General features: G+C 41.6%; 1 protein-coding gene across 2 annotated transcripts; it reads right to left on the reverse strand.

Annotated features, from left to right (window-relative positions):
- Positions 1-12,293: 12,293 nt before the first annotated feature.
- gata2b (GATA binding protein 2b) lies at positions 12,294-19,785 on the reverse strand. 2 transcript variants are annotated; one of them, XM_026347945.1, is made up of 6 exons: positions 19,572-19,785; positions 19,016-19,438; positions 17,849-18,442; positions 16,373-16,518; positions 13,924-14,049; positions 12,294-13,075 (listed from the first exon to the last, which is right to left on the reverse strand). In XM_026347945.1, exons 2-6 carry the CDS (start codon positions 19,239-19,241, stop codon positions 12,791-12,793), a joined length of 1,377 nt encoding a protein of 458 aa, XP_026203730.1. In that variant the 5' UTR covers positions 19,242-19,438; positions 19,572-19,785; the 3' UTR covers positions 12,294-12,790. The 2 variants fall into 2 exon arrangements, with proteins under 2 accessions (XP_026203730.1, XP_026203731.1); XM_026347946.1 differs by having other exon boundaries at positions 19,542-19,785.
- Positions 19,786-19,866: the final 81 nt, after the last annotated feature.

A 19,866-nucleotide genomic window follows, 5' to 3' on the forward strand; every position in this document is an offset into this window, starting at 1 on the left:
GGGGCATGCAGGACGCAAAGAGTTCACTCTACGTGTATTAGCATTGGCTGTTTGTAATGGTTTCCGTCACTGTAAATCAATCAGATGAAATCTTGTGGTAAACCAGCTTTCCATTGACCATCTTCTTTGTGTGCAACACAATAAGAAGTGACTGACTGACTGGAATGTGTTCAGCGAGGAGCATGCTGTGTAGCTTTGTTCCCAGAATAATCGCTGTTTCCTATAAGACGGCCAGAAATCCCCTTGTAAAAAGCAGAAATACCACAGACAAGGAAAGATAGCAAAATGTAAGAGTAATAGTGAATTTGTGAGACGCAATCTCCTGCAATCTCCATTAAGTGGCAGTGAGCAGAGAGCCAGTCTGATAACCTTGCTGTCTGGGAGCCTGTGCTATCTGTTAAAAGAAGACATCATTGGATTAAGCATACCCTCCCACAACAAAACATCTGATCTCTGACTGATACAGTACATGCCATTATTAATTACTCAATGCAATTATTAGTGCTTTTAGCTACATCGGTGTGCTAACATACTAATATTTTACAGGTACTTACAGTTTTTTTTTTTTTTTACCACAGTCCCTGTGTGTTGGCATTATGATATTTGGTAATTAGCAGTGAAAACGAGGTACTGAAGTTAATGGGAATGTCATTAGTTTTGCAGGTCTTTGGTTAAAAACCAGATACCAATTTAAGGGATCACAAAACTATAGTGGCATTTATTGTCAGAGAACCATGAACGTCTGTGAATGTCGGCATGTCAGCAATTCTGAAATCTTATCAAATTCCACTATGATCTCCCACTGAGGTATAGGAAAGACATTTACAAACACAACACCAAGTCTATTGAATAGCAAATATAATCTGGCAGATTTGTTTTTATTCCCAATATTGTGTGTTACAAGTTTGATTGATATTAGTGCAAGTGAGATAATGTGCTGCTTGTATCAAAGCTGTAGCTTCGGTGTTGTCTGAAAGGAAGCATGTTGGCATGAATGAAGTTGTTTGAATGCAGGGAGGGAGAAAGTGAACATCAACACAGTGGAAGTGACGCTGTTCATTTGTCAGGAGATGGATTGCAGCCATTGAGAGGAAAAGCTTTTAATTTGGCTCTGGTGTGGTAATTAGGTTTCAATTCGCTGCGCTCACTAAGAGGAATGGCGAGGGTAATGAAGTTAGTCATCTTACTGTGTGTGTTTAGAGAGGAAGAGAGGAGGGGGGTTAAGTATGCACAGTCTACATTTTTCAGTGGCCCTCTCTGCCTCTCATACTCTAATTCATTGTGTAATGCTGTTTATTGCGGGTATCACAGTGCTTTTATGCATTAGTTAAGTGGCCCCGGCACATTACTGTAATGGGGAAAGAACATGAAAACACACTGAAACCTGATCCACTGCCACTCTCCTGCTCTCTCTATCTTTATACTGTCTCTCTTCACTTTGCAGAGAATATTTCTCCTCTGTCTGGCTCGTTGTCCGTCATTTCCCCAGGCTCTCTTTTCCCTGAAGCCCGCGTGCCTACTGAGCTGAGTTGATGTCACTAATGGCTCGGTGTAAAAGGCAGAAAGGACCGAACATGGGAATACTGGGTTACATGACCTGGGAAAATATGTGTGTTGGGGGTAAAGGAAACAGAAAAATTAATTGATTCAATAAAGACTAGTGAAGTAAGTAAAGGTAGTAGTGTTACTAATACATGTCAGGGTAATAACAAGACATGTGTCTTAATAATATGTAATAAAATGTACACGTCATGAGAGTATTAGCCCAGGGGTGTTACATTTCCTCCAATGTACGCTGGTTAACTGTTAATGCTGATGTGTCTCTGTGCACACACCCTATGCTTTGTATCTGTGTGTGTGTGTGTGTGTGTGTGCATGCGTATATATTTGGCAGTGGGCACAGTAGCCACATGACGACCCCTGTGTGACCCCTGAGAAGCGTGTAGGCGCCGGGTTCAGTCTGACTCTTGTCACATGATCCCCTGCTACCCTCCCTCTCCATTCACAATGGTGTATTAATGTGAACAAAACAGACACACACACATATGCTACTCAAAAAGAGTAACACACAACAGCAATCACACACAGATAAATGTTTCCTTTGTCTCCACGTGCAGTGCTTTGTGAGTGTTGGTCAACTGTAACAACAGGGTGCACAATTCATATTTTACAGACAGTTATATAAATAATCCTCTTCATGCATCCTTTATGCTCAGTGATTGTGTCAGAGCCCGATCTGTTTCTTCTTTTGCAGGGTGTGCCAGGTGTTCTGTTGCCCGGTACATAAAATTGTTCACTCTTCGTCCACAAGCTTCACAACACTGCAGGAATATTTCTAGGTTTCCCATACTGTTGTCTTCACTCCTTTCTCTCTCCCTCATTCTGTGCACTGACTTTCACACTCAGCGGTTTGTCATTAAGGGATTAGCAGGGCGAGAGACAGATGAGGTGGCCTCAGGTGGAGCTGATGTGTAAACAGAAGACGTGTGCCCTCTGTCAATCATGTCACTTCTCCTTCATGCCCAACTTGAATCAAAGTCTTCTGCTGTGTTTTGGTTGTTGAAATACTTATTTCCGTGCCTGTTCAATATAATTTAATGCACTGCCATGTAATATTAGTTAAGCACGCTATAGCTGACTTCCTCTTACCTTTGCCGTCTCTCCCCTGGTTGGGGCCCAGTGCCTCCAGAGTCCCAGCATCCTTGGTGTGTGGGCTGACTCCAGCCCAGCTTCCTGTTATAGAAATTTGCGGAACCGTGTTCCCTTCGCAGACACACACACCCCTCGGCAGCCTAGGAGCCATCTGTAGGTGAGTGTTTGTGTGTGTGATATAATGTATGTGGGCTGCTTGCTCACACAATAGAGTCCACACGCAAGAAAGAGTTTTACCAGACACAATGCAGAACGAAAGGTTGAAATGGGCGCCTTAATGCTATGACACGCTCTTTCAGGTGGTCAGAAGGGATATCGTAATGTGACACACCAGAAAACGCCTAGGTTTATAAACAGTCTGAATTATTCCACAGGAATGTTTTAAAGTAAAAAAATGAGCACGTTTCTGACAATGAATCAGCTAATGACAATGTACAATACAGTCAGGGGTCAAGTATGTCCATCTGCCACTTGACCTAAAGCCGCACTAATCAACAGTTTATTATTCACATTGACTAATGACTGATGAGAATCATCAGTTCCACGTTGTAACACGAACGTGTAACTTTACTGTTTTAGTTTGGTCTCAACACTCTGATAGTGAGACTAGCTGTTGAACAAAGAGCCAGATATTGGAAGTACATTTGACAAGTAATTGTCAATATTTCTCTTGTTTACATTGACAAGTAAACAAGAGAAATATTACTACAGAATAGTAATAATATTTTGCCATATCAGTTTTACATGGTAATAATATGCCAATTATTGTGTTTACAGCTTGTTGTGATGCCTCCAAGTGGACAAAAATGTAGTAATGGTGCTCTAAATATCATTTCAGTAAATGTGCTGTTATTATCTTACTGGACAAATGTGAAGTTTGCAGGTAAAATGCTCTGTTCTGTAGTGAACATTATCTTTACTGACATAATGATTGTTTTTATTATTAATGATTTTATTATTAAATATAGTAAATACTATATTACATGTTCTCTCTCTTAAATCTTAAAAAATGTAAATCTTGCACTTACACCTCATGAAACGGAAACAGTTCTTCCTAGAGAACCTGTATCTTACTTGTAAGTCGCTTTGGATAAAAGCGTCTGCCAAATGACTAAGTGTAAATGTAAATGACTACTACAGTCATTGTTCTAGTACTGTTCTACTGAACAAGTGTCTGAATGATAAAATCTACAGCATTGCAGTAAGCAGAGAGCTTTCATTAATAACTCTGTACACGTCATTTGATAAAAATTGCTGTGGAACAACAGGTTTCTGTATTTTATATTTGTCTTAACTATTATTATTTTATTGTACAAAATGCAAATTTAATCAAATATTTAAGACAAATAAATCTCATGAAAAGTTTTAATACATGTTATAGTACAGTACAGTGACACTGACATGGTATCTGAGATCCTCATAGTCATGCAAGTGGAACAGGAGTACAGCGCAGTACAAGGTGTAATTTATAGGCAGAGTGGAGCAGAGAAGTTGAGCAGGGTGAGGTTTCAGAACATGGACTAATAACCTCACAGTGTCACTCAATCCAGGGCGATTATGCAGGAGCTCCTCAGCTGCGTTGTCACAGCAATCTGAGTGGCATTGTCCTCATATGTGGCCCAGGGCAGTGGTTCATGAAGGAAGTATTTTCTTAAATGACTATAAAAAAGCACAATAAGAGGGGGTAAGTGAGCAGCTTGATCGCGGTTATTTCACAGAAGAGCAAGTTTAAATGAGACAGTTGGATTTCCTATACTGTTTGTACTTAAGTATGAGCAGGATCACTGTGTGAAAATCTGAAAGTGTGAATGTCTACGTTCAAGTGCCACTGTAACTCCTGATTCTGTGCACGTAAAGGTCAGAGTGTCTCAGCTCAAACTGAGGTAACCGGCTATGCTTGGGCCCACATTGACTCCAGCCCCCACAATGGCCGAGGTCTGCTCACTACACAGAAAAAACATTGTACTGAAACCAGTTTCCTAATCCCCACCCATTTCTGCCTGTGTCGTGGTGGCACAGTGCGGAGGGAGGCTGCTCAGGCGCTATCTGACTCGATCATCAGCAGGTCAGCAGAACAGATTTCGAAGAGGAACATGAATAGAGAGGAATGTAAAAAAGGCCCTAGCAGCATGAAGAGTTGGTAGAGTGAGTAAGAAAGTCTCCTGATAGTTCAGTAGTTGACGTCCTTTTCCCGCCCAGTTTGTCTCCTGGAAAATGACATTTGCAGTCCCCTGCAAACATCTTGGTGGGACAAGGCTAATTCATTTGTTTTTGCTGAACACTGAAGAGATTTATGTTTACACCTGCACAAGTTAAACTACACAGAACATATCACCTTTTGTATCAAACCTGCAACTTACTGATGTCACCAAATGGTTGGTTCCTTCCTTTGATTTGCTTTTCCAGGACTTTTCTGCAGCCTTCTTCAGATGTTTTTCACATGGGTTAAGGTCTGGTATTGACTCTGCCAGTCTATAACCTTCCTCCTTCTCCCTCTGACAAAGTCCTATGTTGAATTGATGGTATGTTTTGGATCTTTATCTTGCTCAATGATAAGGCTTATCACAATTTGCATAGAAAATATTTCTGTATGATTCTGAATTCATTGCGCTGCTTCTATTATGAGTTATATCATCTATGAAGATGTAATTAGCCTGTTCCAGAAACAGCCATGCAAACTCAAGCCATGATAATACCTCCACCGTGCTTCACATATGAGCTTCAATAGTTTCCATCTTCTCGTACGGTGTTTGTATTTCCGCTCCAGTTTTTGTGATTGCTAGATTTTGCACTGACTGTTGTGTTGGGATTTTCTTCGCAGCTCTCATGATGCTTCTTTCATCAGCTCTTGCTGCTTTGTGCCATGATCTGTGTTGTTTATTTGTTGTCTAAATACCATCAAATAAAGCCAGAAATTCTGAACTTTTGTCTTGTATCAATATTAAAACACTTAGTTAAGTTTCTTATCAGTGTAACATATGAATGCTTTTAATGAGTAGGCAGGAATTCAGTCCCACTTAGTTGTTTTTGGTAGAACTTAAACATTATTTTACTGTTACCTACTTTTATTTTCTGATAAAATGTGTAAACTGTTGACTACTGGAGATTACAAACACTTTTGTGCCCAGAAAACTGAAAACTGATAACTTTGCTTTGTTTTGTTTGTCTGAACACACATTTAAAATACTGTGTCGTACATGTTTTGACTACTCTAACTGAATTTTGTACTTTGAGTTTTACAACTGCCCCCAGTAAAAAGTTGAAATGCAAACATTTCTTGTGTGCTTACAAATACAAGTCTAAAGATGTTTACTTTAAAAAAAAAGTTAAGATGGACATTTTTTTTTGTTTTTTTTCTGTCATCATCTATTTTTTCACACAATCTCATCAGATCTTAAATGTGTGAGTGCATATAGATGTGCATGTTGTCTGCAGGCCTTAACTGCATTATATTGTTTAGTAAACACATATTATCTATGGGCTCAATGAGTTGCAGCAGCTGCAAATGCCTGAAGTATTCTCTGTGTGTACCAAATGGCTCTTGTGCAGGTGATAAAACAGCCTCATTATATCAGGGCTGTATAAAGGACAATGCAAGAGGGTGTTTTGGCCCCTGCAACAATAGCAGTGAAATTAAAGATGTGAAGAAGCTGGTGGAGGCCATGTGGAAATGGTTACAGAGGGCTGTGGTGGGGGGGGGGGCGGAGAGGATGTTTGCTGGATTGTGTATGGCACACAGTCTGCAGGAGAAGCTACAGGTAGATCCATGTCCCCTCTTTCAGTACGTGTCTCCACCTCAGTGTGTGAAAGTTGTTGTGTTTTCTCATAATCTACACATAAAACCTTCTTGTGTGTATTTTAAAACATGCAACTTGTGTTTTTGTTTTTAACTTTTACATTGATAAACAACAAAATTTAATTGATCTATGTCATAGATGGTGGTGCCCATCAGGGTGGTGGAAGGGTTAAGAAGACACACCACACAAATTCTGATAAAAAAAAAAAGAGTAAAGCAATCAAAACGAGAGGAAATGAAAAGCAGCTTGATGGTGAAGGCCGATACGGGGTGCACTTGTCAAAAAGGCAATCAGCTCAATTTTGAAAAGTGAAGAAATGAAATGAGACGAAAGAGAGATGTGAGGAACACAAGAAAGATTGTGACACACATGTCACATCAGGATACCATTGCCATCTAAGTCTTATGACGGAGAATAAAAGCTTTATGAATTTATGTGTGTAATCCTGTGTACGTGTGGGAGTGCATGCATGTCCGGTTTTGCATATTTAACTCATTATCAGTTCTGACTGCAGTCATTTCCAGTGCACTGAGTGAGATATCAGAGCTGTGATCTGCCTGGGGGAGGTGAGTGCTGTAAAAATTGCTGGAGTTGCATCACATGAGCTGTATGCTATGGCTGGGTTCAGCGCTGCAGCCTCTAATGCTTTTCAGCTCTGCTCAAGACAACCTGATCACTTAAATCAACAAACACGAGCCCCAACACACTCTTGCGTCTTTTAGAAACTCACTGTGATTTTCCTCTCGCAGCCTCTCGTCTTCGTCTTTCATCGCGCTTTCCCTTCTCTGTCTGTTTTGTTATTTTGTTCTCTTTTTAGTTCATTTCCCTTTTTGTCATGTTCTCTCATTCTGCGTTTGTTTCTCTTCAGTGTTTGGTCTCTGGCCAACTGGGCCTCTGCTCTGAGCCTTATGCTCCGCAGGTCGCTGGAAGGTCAGCAGAGAGTCAACATTCACCAAGATAAACCCTTAGAAATGATTCTCTCCGCTCTCTTAAGTATCCCTGCCCACGGCCATCACATGTGATTTGTTCAAGATCCAAGACACAAGTCAAAGAACCTGTTGGTGGCATGCTGTGACACGAACACGTGGCATTTTTTTGTGACAGTGTAGTCAAATGTAACCGTGTGTACATACTGAACATGGTGACTAGTGAACGGTTGTAGAAAGGGGGTGAATGCTCCACTGACAGATGATGTGATAAAACAGCAAAATAGTTAAAAGACAGTTGAAGCTAGAAGGAATGAGAGGCGAGACATTCAGGTAACTGATAAGTGTGCACCAGTGTCACATTGTTGTCTGCCTGTCAAATCTCCTCAGGGTCAGCGATTAGCAAAGTAAGTTCATTGTTGGTATGTGCACGTGTACAGTGCCGAAGTGACCTCAAGCAGAAAAACGTAATCCTGGTCAGTTGAGGTCCTTGTGCTGTAGGTGGTCAAGTCAAGATCTTTGAACCAGTAGTGAGGCCATGACAGAGGGTCTCAGGCAACATGATGCTCATTGGGATTTCAAGGATTGCAGATACAGGCAGCTGAAAGCCAGACAGCTGTACTTTGCGTTAATTACATAGCTCAGTAACAAAAGTTAGCCAACATGTAAATACCATGAATCAGCTTAACATCAGCACATAAACATTGTCTGTGCCAACATCAGCATTTAGATCAAAGTACCACTGTGCTTAGAAGTACGGCTTCGCACAGCTGCTAATGTGGCTGTGGACTCAAATGTGCACCTTTAGCCCCATTTTACAATTGCATGCATTTTAACAACCTCTTGGTTTTAAATTAGTTTCAATTTGCACATAATAAAACCTGTGTGACAGGAAATGCATGGCAATGATCGGCTGTTTATTCTGATGTTTCCGTTTACTGATAGCTGAGTAAACTACTGCCATTTGCATTTTATTTTCTAAAAAATTCAGGTCGAATTTGTGCTCAACTCGGATGGAAACAGCACACGTTTGACTGCAGACTTGAGTGTGAGCACTTGGAACAGTTACAAACACTTTGGCCTTCAGACATGGTTGAATAACACATTGTACAAGCTAGTTCATTTCAAGCTTCCCCTTTAGACATATGGGCCAGTGTAGGTGCACCTACCTGGATAATTTGTCCCTCTTTTCCTTATTCCTGCCCTGACGGCCTAGATACCCCGCCTCTCAGATTTCCTGAGGGCTGAGCCTTGGGCTTTTTGTCAACTGTTATAAGATAGCGGGGCCCAGACGCCCAGTCCCAGGGGCCTTAACACACAGGACATTAGCCTATTGCCTACAGTGTAGCTCTGTGGGGCAGATGTATTTCTCCCTCCCTCCCTCTCTCCTGGACCCTCCTTCCATCTTTCATTGGTGCAACAGGCAGAAGAAAAGAGGTGATTGTTTGGAGACAAGAGGGATGAATTTGTCTGCCTCAGACAGGAGAAGAAAAGCGGTTTGAAAGGAACTTGTCAGTCGGTGTGGATCAGGTGGTTGGAGGGTGTCCCACTTTTCAGGGAGAATGCACTGTGTATCAGCATGTTCTGCCTTTTCTTCAGAGGCTGGTTTGACAGTCACAGAGTGTGTGCCTGCCCAGTATGTGTGTGTCTTTTGTGTGAGGACATACGTGACCAATCTACTGCTTTTTTTTTATACCTAGTAAATTTCTAACAACAGTTTTTTTTCTATCTGGTAACATTCATTTATTGAAAAGACTAGTCCAAGTAATTTATTTAGAAATGTCCTTCATGAAGTTTGTCAAGGTTTTTATTTTGGGTAGCTTCATCCAGGTAACACTGATCATGCTATACAAGACGTCTCTTCGTACTCATTATGAATAGACAGAAAATCACCTGACCGTACATTTATGTTATGAATCACGGAGGCTCCACAAACATTAAAAAAATATATTATTCCTTACACAGATTTCACAATGTTTAGCTAACGATTTATTGGGTAACCCTGTATATCTCACAGCTGTCCCCCGTGTGACAGGAAACACTAAATGCATGTCAAATTTGTTATACACCACCACCCTCCCATAACCTCTGACACACTGTAACTCTAACAGTGGTTTTAAAATAATGGTTGGCACAGCAGCCTGCACTGAAACTGATTTATTACACTTTCACACTCTTAACTGGGCGGGATCGTTTTGTTACACAACTATCAACAAGTAATAATTAATCAAAACACAGAGAGGTCGATTCCTTCCAAACTACTGCTATGATTTACTGTACAACAGTCTCAAGGGATCTCTGCAATATGAACAACTTTCAGCGTCACGTTTATCGTGGACTTTTTTTTTTTTGTACAACTTGCAGGGATCAGGTTTTTCTGTGAGACCAGCCAAAGAATCTATATTAATGGTAAAACATCATGTCTGAATTTGTGTATAATCGCTATCTCACTGCTTTTTGTCTTTGAATTAGTTTGATGGTCTTTGACGTGCATGACATTAACTTTGGTATCCAAGGATCCAGACATAATGATGACTTGTTTTTGTCCCACTTTTGTTGGTTTCCCCGTCCTTTTACCATTAGATGGGCTCCAAAGCGGACACAACTCTGCTCTTTCCCCCTTTCATCTCCTTTCTCACCATCTTTCTGCTAACTCTCTCCTCTTAAGTTCATTCAGGCCTTTTTGTTTTTGATTCCTTTAATTGAATTTGGTAGAAAAACAAATGGTCCAAGTAGATGGGTGCTTGTGCAAAGGTGGGAGCTATAAATCTCACTTGCTGACTGATTTAGGATTCCCAGTCCTCAAACCCTTCCTCCACACAGGTCTTTGGAGTCGATCATCTCGCACAGCGTGCTCTGACAGATTTTCAGGGAGGACGTGGTGTTTTAAAAGGGTCTATGAGTAACTGTGAGAGAAGGTCTGAAGGAATGACGTAGTAAGTGCTTCCAGGGTGAGAGTTCAGGGAAGTCTTGAGTGGAGGCTGCGGGCTGAACTTGGATTGACCCTGAGCTGTGTGTCATCCCATGTCTTGCTGCTGTAGCCTCAGGCCAGAGACATCCTTCAATTTTCCTTCCCTCACAGAGAAACACTTCACAGCTCCACTTTGAGTCAGACACTGGACGTTGTTTTATGCATGTTTACATTACTGCTGATCATTTTCCAAATGATCTTATTCTAGAGAAGGTTTTTGAAATGTTGATCTTGTTGTTCCGTTTTCCAAATTATACCGCACAAGATTCCCCGCCGTGTTATATCCAGGTATTTTATCCTTGCATTAAAGTCATGTACTGGCTTTAAGCTTGTTGGAGTTGTAATACTGAATACAGAACTGCTCATTTTATTTACTGTGAAGCATACATGATAATATAATGAATTATCTATCTCAAGTCTTTAATTTTAATCTCGAGTTTTTTCACTTGGAGGTAGGACTAAAAAGCCGTTACAGATGGGAAACCATGACAAGCATATTAAAAATATAGGCCGCTGGTGGAAATGTGTAACATTATTAACTGTATATGGTCTTTTGAAAAAGGTTATATCACTGTTGGATTCGCCTCATGTAACAGAGACAATAAGAAGGTCAATTTCATAAGAGTATTATCCCACGAACAGATGCACCTGGTTAAGTAACTGTGGGAACATATGGCTCAACCTACTCACTTTCTGTCAACAGTACTAATCTCTGCTGCTCTGTGAAGTAACCTGTTTATTAGAACATGGTGCATCATGTTTACAAGGCTGAGAGGGGTTACCCAAATACACTGATACTGTAACTGTACTGTTGAGATCTACTGCAAAACTCGTACTGGAAGGAGAGGACAGGGATGATTATATATGCTGTATAGCCAAATAGGTTAATGGGTATAGAAGTACCAGGACATCTGATCAGATAATGATCAATAACCAACCACCAACAATGATGAGATGCTCTGAGGGCCTCACTGTTGTGGCCCACAAAAGCAAAACAGTGAGTGGAAATATGGCAAAACGCTGCGTAAAGATGAGGCGACGTCTCCATGGGTTCATCATTATGAGCGATCCAGTTCACATACAAGTATTCACATGATCGATTGTTAACATTAAAATATTAATTTGTGCAGCTACAGATTCCTACCAGAAGGGAAATAATTTTCCTGAGTCATCAATGATAAGATTATATGTTTTTTTATTAACAAGTTTGCACTGGCCACCAGATTTTTCAGCTTTTTTTTTTTTTTTTTGACAAGTAACAAAGAGCAAGAGTTTCCTGTTGGACTCTTGTGGAAAGGTAAAATTGTTAGATGAATATAAGACACAGGCAGTAGTAGAAAGAGACGTTCTGGTGACATTAGCATCGACTGTGTCGCAACTCATGAAGATAAAATGGTTGACACAAAAAAAACCTCTTAATCTGTCACTGCAGAGAAGAACAGGAAACGGATACAGAGCATCTGATGCATATATGATTTACATAAAATAGTTATATTATAATAGTAAAAAAAAATCAAATATTGTGGCTTTGATTTATGTTATTGTCAAATTGCAACAGTACCTTCATGATGATTTTTGTCTGATGCTTGCGTTTGGATTTCTCAAATTCAGCTTTGTACTTTGTCACGGTAGGACAGCACACTCATCACCATCATTTGCTGTAACTGCAGATCAACATATTTGAAATTGAATAGACGGAGCAGATTGATTAATGAACTTGACCTTTTTATTTGTTAGGAGTATAAATGTCGACCAGCTCAAACAAAGCGCCTCAGCTAAAAATATATTCATAACTGGGATAACAGGATCCATATTACGATTCAAGTGATATAAACAAAGAAAAAAAGGCAGTGAAAATAAATTATCAGAATAACAGTAATAATTATAATAACAATAATTATAATAAACAGTGTCAATTTATCAATCATACATTTTTTTGTTTGTTGCTTTAGTGGAAGCTTTTTAAAAAAAAAAAAAATTCTCCATGAGCAAAGAAATCCAGCATATTTTCATTTAATGTTGTAAAGAGGGGAGCTCTGTCTGGGACGTCCCCTTCAGTTTCACACATTTACAATATTCACAGTTATATAAACCTGTTCAGCACAAACCCGCCCACACTGCACACAGTCAGGCTGACAGTGGGGACCACTGGAGCAAAACTGAGGTGCGATGACATTTCTGTGTTTAACGTGTGTGCTTGGCCAACAGGAAGCAGAATCGTCCTCCAACAAAATAGGTACCTAAAGATAAGGAGTAAAAAAAAAAAGGTCCTTTCCCCCTCCATACAGCTTCTCTCCAACATACCATTGGCAGAATCGGTCATGAGACAATCAAGGCGAAGACACACAAGCTGCGCGTCTGTAACATTGTACACTTTGTCCTTTAGCGAGGTCCCCCTTCATGAAACCATCTCAGGTTTCTGATGTAGCTCTGTGCTCACCCTCTCAGCCCATGGCCGTCACCATGTTGGAGTGGTGCGGGTGGCCAAAAGATGGGTGTATCGGTGTGGGCGTGGGGAGCATGTGTCCAGCATGGCTGAAAGGCGGCAAGTGGCCCATGGACATGTGTCCGGCCAGGGAGGCGGCGCTGAACGGGGAGCTCTTGTCATGCAGGCTTTTGGAAAACTCCTCATAGCTGTCGCTGCTCCTCTTGCTCTTTTTGGATTTGTTGGACATCTTGCGGTTACGTGTCTGTATTCCCTCCTTTTTCATGGTCAGAGGCCGGTTCACCTGTGTACAGATCGAGAGAGACGCGAGGAGGTGAATGACGTGACTAAGGTTTGGAGATAGAGTTCAGAAGTTCAAACAACAAAACAAAACTAAACCAAAAACATGTTCATATGTTCTTGTTTTATCAGGACATGGATGAATATGGTTTCATGTTTAAATGAAAATCAAACAGTAGACATGGCTCTAGCTGAGAACTATTTTCTGCTGCAGAATAGTCTATAATCGGTGCACCAGCGAGGGTGTTGGGCACCAGACAGCTGTATGTGAAGTGAGCTAAAAATGATGTCTGTGTTCCTCATAATAAAGGAATTTGTCATGCAAAAGTGCGGCTCGCTGATGTGTTTTCAATAGTTTCGGGACTACAAAGGCTCTCTGTGGCACAGAACTCTAAGTTACATCAGGCTCTGATTACACAGACAACACTTTGTAACATATTCAATTCATTGTTGGTTTTGGTCTTTTCACTGGATTTGTTGACAATAACAAAAATCACCAGCCTTGTCCTTTAAACATACACTTCCCTAGTGTCCTAATAGTATATTTTGATGCCTCCTGTGTTAATGCTATTCATATGGAGCCTGGCCGTGTAACAGTCCCACTGAACAACAGTCCCACCATTGTGACTCTCAAGGGGATTACGCCTACCATGGAAACAATAAAGCACAAAGAAAGAAAACACCAACGAGTCTAACACTGTCTGGAGTAAAACAACCCCCACTCTCTCCTCTCACTCTTTTCTGCCTCTTGTCCCTCAACAGTCAGCGTAACCTGCCTTCCTACTTCCCATCTACTTGACCCTGCCAGCTTTGTGCAGCCCCAGTATTGGTGATCGGCGGTCGAAGACTTACGTTATGCAGTTTATAGTAGAGGCCGCAGGCGTTGCATACTGGGTCTCCATTTGCATTGCGCCGCCAAAGTGTGGTGGTGGTCGTCTGGCAGTTAGCACAACAGGTGCCTGCTCGTCTGGCAGCAGACTGTGAAAAAACATGGGCCAAACGTTAATGAGAGGTCAAAACTACGAGCAGACAGCAAAACACAGATGAGGAATACATTTCAAATTTTGTATTTGAAGTCCAGTTGGAAAAAGGTAAAACGGGGTTGTTGACATTAGCCCCACAGCTAATAATTATTTTTATTATCAATTAATATTTTATTTGTTTTGCCTATAAACTATTTTATATAAAACCTCAGCAGATTTCAGTTCACTAGTTCCCCAAACCCTTGTTTTTTCTTACTATGAACTGTCACTAACATAAGGATAATTATATTTGATTTAAAGGTTAGTTGCACAATTAAATCAAATCAGTTAATCAGCTGTTTTTGAAGTTACCTCCTACAATATCTTGACATGAAATTGCAAATTTATAAACAGCATGTCTCACGGGGGAATATGACAAATCTATAAAAGAACATTTGTTATTTCTTAATGCTGGATTCACATGTGCAGAGCTCTGTACTCGAGCAGTGCAGGCGGTTTTATGTCAATCCTGAAGAGGTTTTTTTCACATGAATGTTTAACTCAGTTAGGCTTATTTCCAATACAGGAAATTGATACAATAATTTGCACACTCCCTCAATATGTTTCAATAGGTGTGTTATTTTAATAAACATAAATGCCTTGTTTTGGTAGGCTACTTAATAGTTAATAGTTTTCCCAAGGCTTTTTGTGTGAAGTTAAGAAAACAGCTTCTGACATTAACCTTGCTTGTTAGTCATTCATCAGCTTCCATAGCTTTTCCAGTCCTCTTTCTTTCTTTCTTTCTTTCTTTCTTTCTTTTCACTGTACTTTCTCCGTCGTGGTCGCAGAGCTTGACCACCACAGAATGAGCTCGGAGTCTATAGTTAGGAGGCCGCAGGAGGAAGCAGGCGCTGGCCCCGCTGCTTTATCTGGACCGGTCAGATATCCGCATAGGAAACAACTGGAAGGCTGCTGCAGCTGAGCGCAGGCCGAGCCACACGGAAACCAGGCTGATATATGACTGCGAGTGCATTAAAAGGCGCTCAAAGACATGCTCGTATATTTTGTGCGGAGCAGACAGCTGCAGGTTGACGGCGAATAGATTTAGGTGTGTTTGACGCAGCATTGTAAACTCAGAGCAGCTCAAATGCAGGTGGAAAAAAAAATATGCGTTGCTCAAACTAAGCTACTTGTTTTGACTTATAATCATAACTATTGCAGATTAGTGTCTCCAGTGTTAGTGTCGTCCTCTTGTCCATCACTCGGAGTTAAGTTGCGCGCTGCCGCCGTGCGTGTCCAAATGAACTGTTTCCATTATTAGAGCCAATCCAGGTTGAACATGTTTAAGATGCTCTCGTTTTTAAGCCACCTCGTCGCAGCCCAGGTTTAAAATGATGCTCTGATTACATGAGCAGCTTTTGTTGACTCTGCAAATAACCTGTGTTCGTTTCACAGCCGCTCGCTGCTGCTGCTGCAGGACAGCACCACAAACACACCTGCTGCAGAGGCTTCAGTCCCTACATGCAGCCTGCACAGGTACTGATCATTTAGGATCAATCTAGGAGCATGTCGACTGTTATTTTAGCAGTCCAAGTTGTTGCTAATATGAAAATGTCATAATAGTCATGCAGTTAAATTCTTAACTTATTCTTTATTTATTCATTATTGTTTTTTTGTCTGGGTTTAAAGTTCAATAACGTGACTAGATATATTTAAACAGTTTTCCAGTTCTCAGTTGGATGAGTGTGACAAGATGTTGGAGCTACCTGAGCACCACTGATGTCAAAAGGCAGTGGTTTGCTCTGATCCTCTGCAGTAAGACAGTGTGGTTTCTCCACATCTTTGTTGATGTTTACTGTCTTCTGCTTTATGACAATGTGTGTTCACACACTCCCATTTTAATGGTTTATTTTGAAGTAAGAGGATTTTCTCAACCCAAAAACGAAACACTACAATAGATCAATAGATGCCAAATTAAAAATAAATGTTTGCTGTACAAATTTCCCTCTCCGTGGCACACAGCAGCATTATAAGCCACTGAGTGTCAGCGACACATTGTGTTGTTTTGAAGGACGGCGTGTTGGCCCCACTATCACTGACAGTATCAGAAGTAGCAGTAATAATGATAACAGAAACAACACAGATAGTCCCACTCTGCTTCAAGCCTGAACCGAAGGAGCAAGAGGTGAGTGAGAAGCACAATTCCTGGAAACCGATTGGGAAAATATAACTTTCCTGGCATTGTACCTCCTCCCCCTTCTCCCCCCACCTTGCACTCGTTTTCTTTATCGCCCCTTCCCAACACTCTCACACACGTTCAGCACCAAGATGGGACTTACCAGCCTGCGCTTGGGTTTGATGAGTGGTCTGTTCTGGCCGTTCATTTTGTGGTACAGCCCGCAGGCATTGCACAGATAGTGTCCGGTGCTGTCACGTCTCCACAGAGGTGTAGAGGTGGCTCCACAGTTTACACACTCCCGGCCCTCTGAAGAAAAACACGCTGATGTTTGAACACGATAACTTACAGTGGCTTTAAAAATATCAGCGAGTGTATTAGTGTCAAGTGTCAAAGTTCATTTTTATTAGCTGTTTTGGCTTGAATTTGTTTCTTCACACAAGTTTCCGAACACGTGTGTGTGTGTGTGGACAATACATTTCCACAAACTCTCTTTTTGCAGGTACTGGAAAATAAAGTGACTCTTACAGTTTTCATTAGCAGCAACTTCCTCTGTGCTTGTACACCCTATTTCAAAACCTTGTTTGATAATCTCACAATGAAGAACGTGTACTTTTATAAATCAGCACAGCATTTAATTTCACTGTACATAGAAATAACACACTAAAGAAAGAAAATACAATTTTGGACCTGTAGTTTTAAAAAACATTTGTTTGTTTTTTTACAGGTAAGATCCGTCTTTGGTAGAAAACAAGTTACTTAAAGTGAGTTTACTGGACGTTTCCCTTCCTGCTACTAACCTGGTTAAACACAATCAGGCAGGTTTATAGTTGGGAGTCTCCTGGTCAGTAATCCAATAACAATCAGGACAGTGTATTAATGTCTAATGTAACAGAGGAGCAACTCTAGCCTAAATACTGAGGTTTTGGCTCTGTGCGCCTGTCGATCTACCTTTCACACCTCTGGGCTGCATCCAGCTCAGTGTTCTGCTGCAGCCAATCTCAGGAGTAATTACAGAGTCACGGATAACAAAAGAGGATTGTCTAGGTCTGTGCTGGAGAGCAGTCGTATGCAGGCTTAGGCCTCTGATACCATATATTAGACATACCCATTGTTTTCATTTGCTATTTTAAACTCATTTTCTAAATTATGAACAAAGCTCAAATCACCGCCTGCCCTCTGTGTTTAGGGTAACTCACAGTGACTCCAGAGAAATTAATCTGGTGACTTTACTAATTTGAGGCATGACTTTTATGAAGCTCTTATAATTTAAATATCTTAATATAAGAGGTGAGAATTATTCCTGACAAAGCTGCATTTGTTAAAAAAGGATAGTTTTTAAAAACGTATTTTTATTTAAATAAACAGTTTCTCCTCCTTAATCATTTTATTATGTCATCAAAGATTATTTGATCATTATCTTATTTATAGGCTTCCATTTGTAAATAACTTGGAGTTGAATTGTGTTTGTGTATTCTTGAAATAACCCTCTTATAGAAATATTAACACAGTGCTTGGCTTTATCATCTTCTTAATTTTAGTTTTACAGACTCGCTGTAGATTAAAATGCGGCTAGTTTCAGATTTATTTTATTCAGTCAAATTTAAGAAGTAGTGTCTTGTGTTTCCGGGGGACTCACCGGTGCAGGACCGTGTTTTGCCTTTGTTCTTGGGGGTGAAGCTGGAGGATGCTCCGAGCAGACTGCCTGGGTGAAACAGACTGCTGCTGTACTCATGTGCCGCTGGGAGGGAATAGGCAGGATATGTCGGTATGGGATGGTGGGTGGAGGGGGTCTGCGCGTTCATGGAGGCCAGGCTGCTCCTCAGCGGACTGGATCCCTCCATCTTCATCCCCTCCGCTAACGACACTTGGTACTTGATAGATTCCTTCTCGTCCATCCTGGTGGCGGAGGACGGGGATGACGCGGCCCCCGGGTCCGGTGATACGTCCTTTGGCGGTGTAGGGGGGAAAGTGTACAGATGGGGGCTGGAGTGGGACGGCGGGGTCAGCGAGGTCGCTGAGACCGTGTTTGAATTGCTGCTGCACGGGTAGACGGCGGAGAGGCCACCGGGGGACGCGGAGCCGGGGTGGTGCAGGCTGGGCTTGCTGAAGGGGCTGACGGCCCACGCGTTGTGGTGGTGAGCAGACAGGGCTGTTTTCCCTCCGTCCAGCCATGAGATCCCCGGGCTGTGGATGAGATGAGGCCGGCAGACCTGAGTCCCCGTCAGCCGAGCTGTGGAAACAGACGCAATGTGTTAGGTTGAAGACGACAGACTCTTGGTATTTTGTGAATCGTGCAAGTTTGGATGGAGAAACAACTGAGACTTGTTGATTCACACAGACCTGATTCAAACATGCAGCCAAAATAGTGACAAATAAACAGACTTAACCCGTATTTTCTGCAAAATATATATTTAAAAACGCCTGGTTCTTAGGCCTTTTTCATCTTTTCTAGACGTATTATATAAAATACTGAATCACAAAAATTGGAAGCTAATGGAAAATTGGTTTCAAATAAACAGTTTTACCACACACACATTAATCTAATCGATGTTTTACTGCAGAATACCGCAGATGCTGTGCTGATGTTTAACAGTCTACTGTCACACTGATGTGATTATTACAGTTATCAGGCAGCAAACAACCATTAAACAGTGTAGGTTTTTTTTTTTTAGAGAAAAAAATATTTTTCTTTACAGCTCAAACTTTTTATATAATAAACTTAAATATAAGTTCCTGTCTTAAATGTATCCTACAGCATTTATTAAATTAAAGTTGCCCTCGAGTGTTATTCGCTCCATCTCACCGTGCGCTTGGCTGTAGGACACTCTGGCCCTTGCGGAGTTGTGGTAGTACGGGTTTCCTTGTGAGTCCAAGTGATTAAAGAAAACATCCACCTCATCTGGGGGCAGGAGCTGAGCCGTGGGCTCCATGTAGTTGTGCCCCAGGCCGGGGTGGTGAGAGTCCGGGTGCTGTCCGTTCAGCACGGCATGGTGATGCATCCAGCGGGGCTGATCAGCCGCCACATCCATGTCTGTCAGTCTTAGTAGCGCGATTTAAAGTCAATTAATATCCAGGGACAGGACAAAGAAAGGTTTAAAATATCTGCCCTTTACGCGGACATGTAGCTACCGTGTCCATTTACAGCAGAAGCCTGTCGCTGTGTTTCTGTTCTCCTGAATTAAAGTCCTCTCTTCTCCTACAAATCGAGTCCACTGACACTGGAAACCTGCAACAAGCAAACATCACATGTTAATATTTTAAATGTGCTGTGCATCCATCAGTCCTCTGAACGGATCAGTGCATTTTAAGATGATGAAAAAAAAAATCACCTCTGCACATAATATTCACTGTCTCATCACCTTTTATGCTGCTGCTCCACAGCACACTGCGCCTCTCCAGTCTCACACTTTCACTCAGTGGCTGTGGCAGAGTGAGGCTGTCGCACCTTCTCTTCTGGTTCATCCACCGCTCGATCTGTTCCCACCACTTTGGAAAGCTGTCCCCTGTCCCCCCTTTTCGATGCTGCAGGTCTCTCCAGGTTTAGGGCGGTGTTTGTCAGAGGCAACTCCGTCCACTGGGACTTAAAGCAACACGTACGACTGTGGCTGACAGCGCGGGGCCAGGCTTGTCAAGCTCATAGGCGGAGTCTCCAGC

The sequence above is a fragment of the Anabas testudineus genome, chromosome 5, assembly GCF_900324465.2.
Source record: "Anabas testudineus chromosome 5, fAnaTes1.2, whole genome shotgun sequence".
NCBI lineage: Eukaryota > Metazoa > Chordata > Actinopteri > Anabantiformes > Anabantidae > Anabas > Anabas testudineus.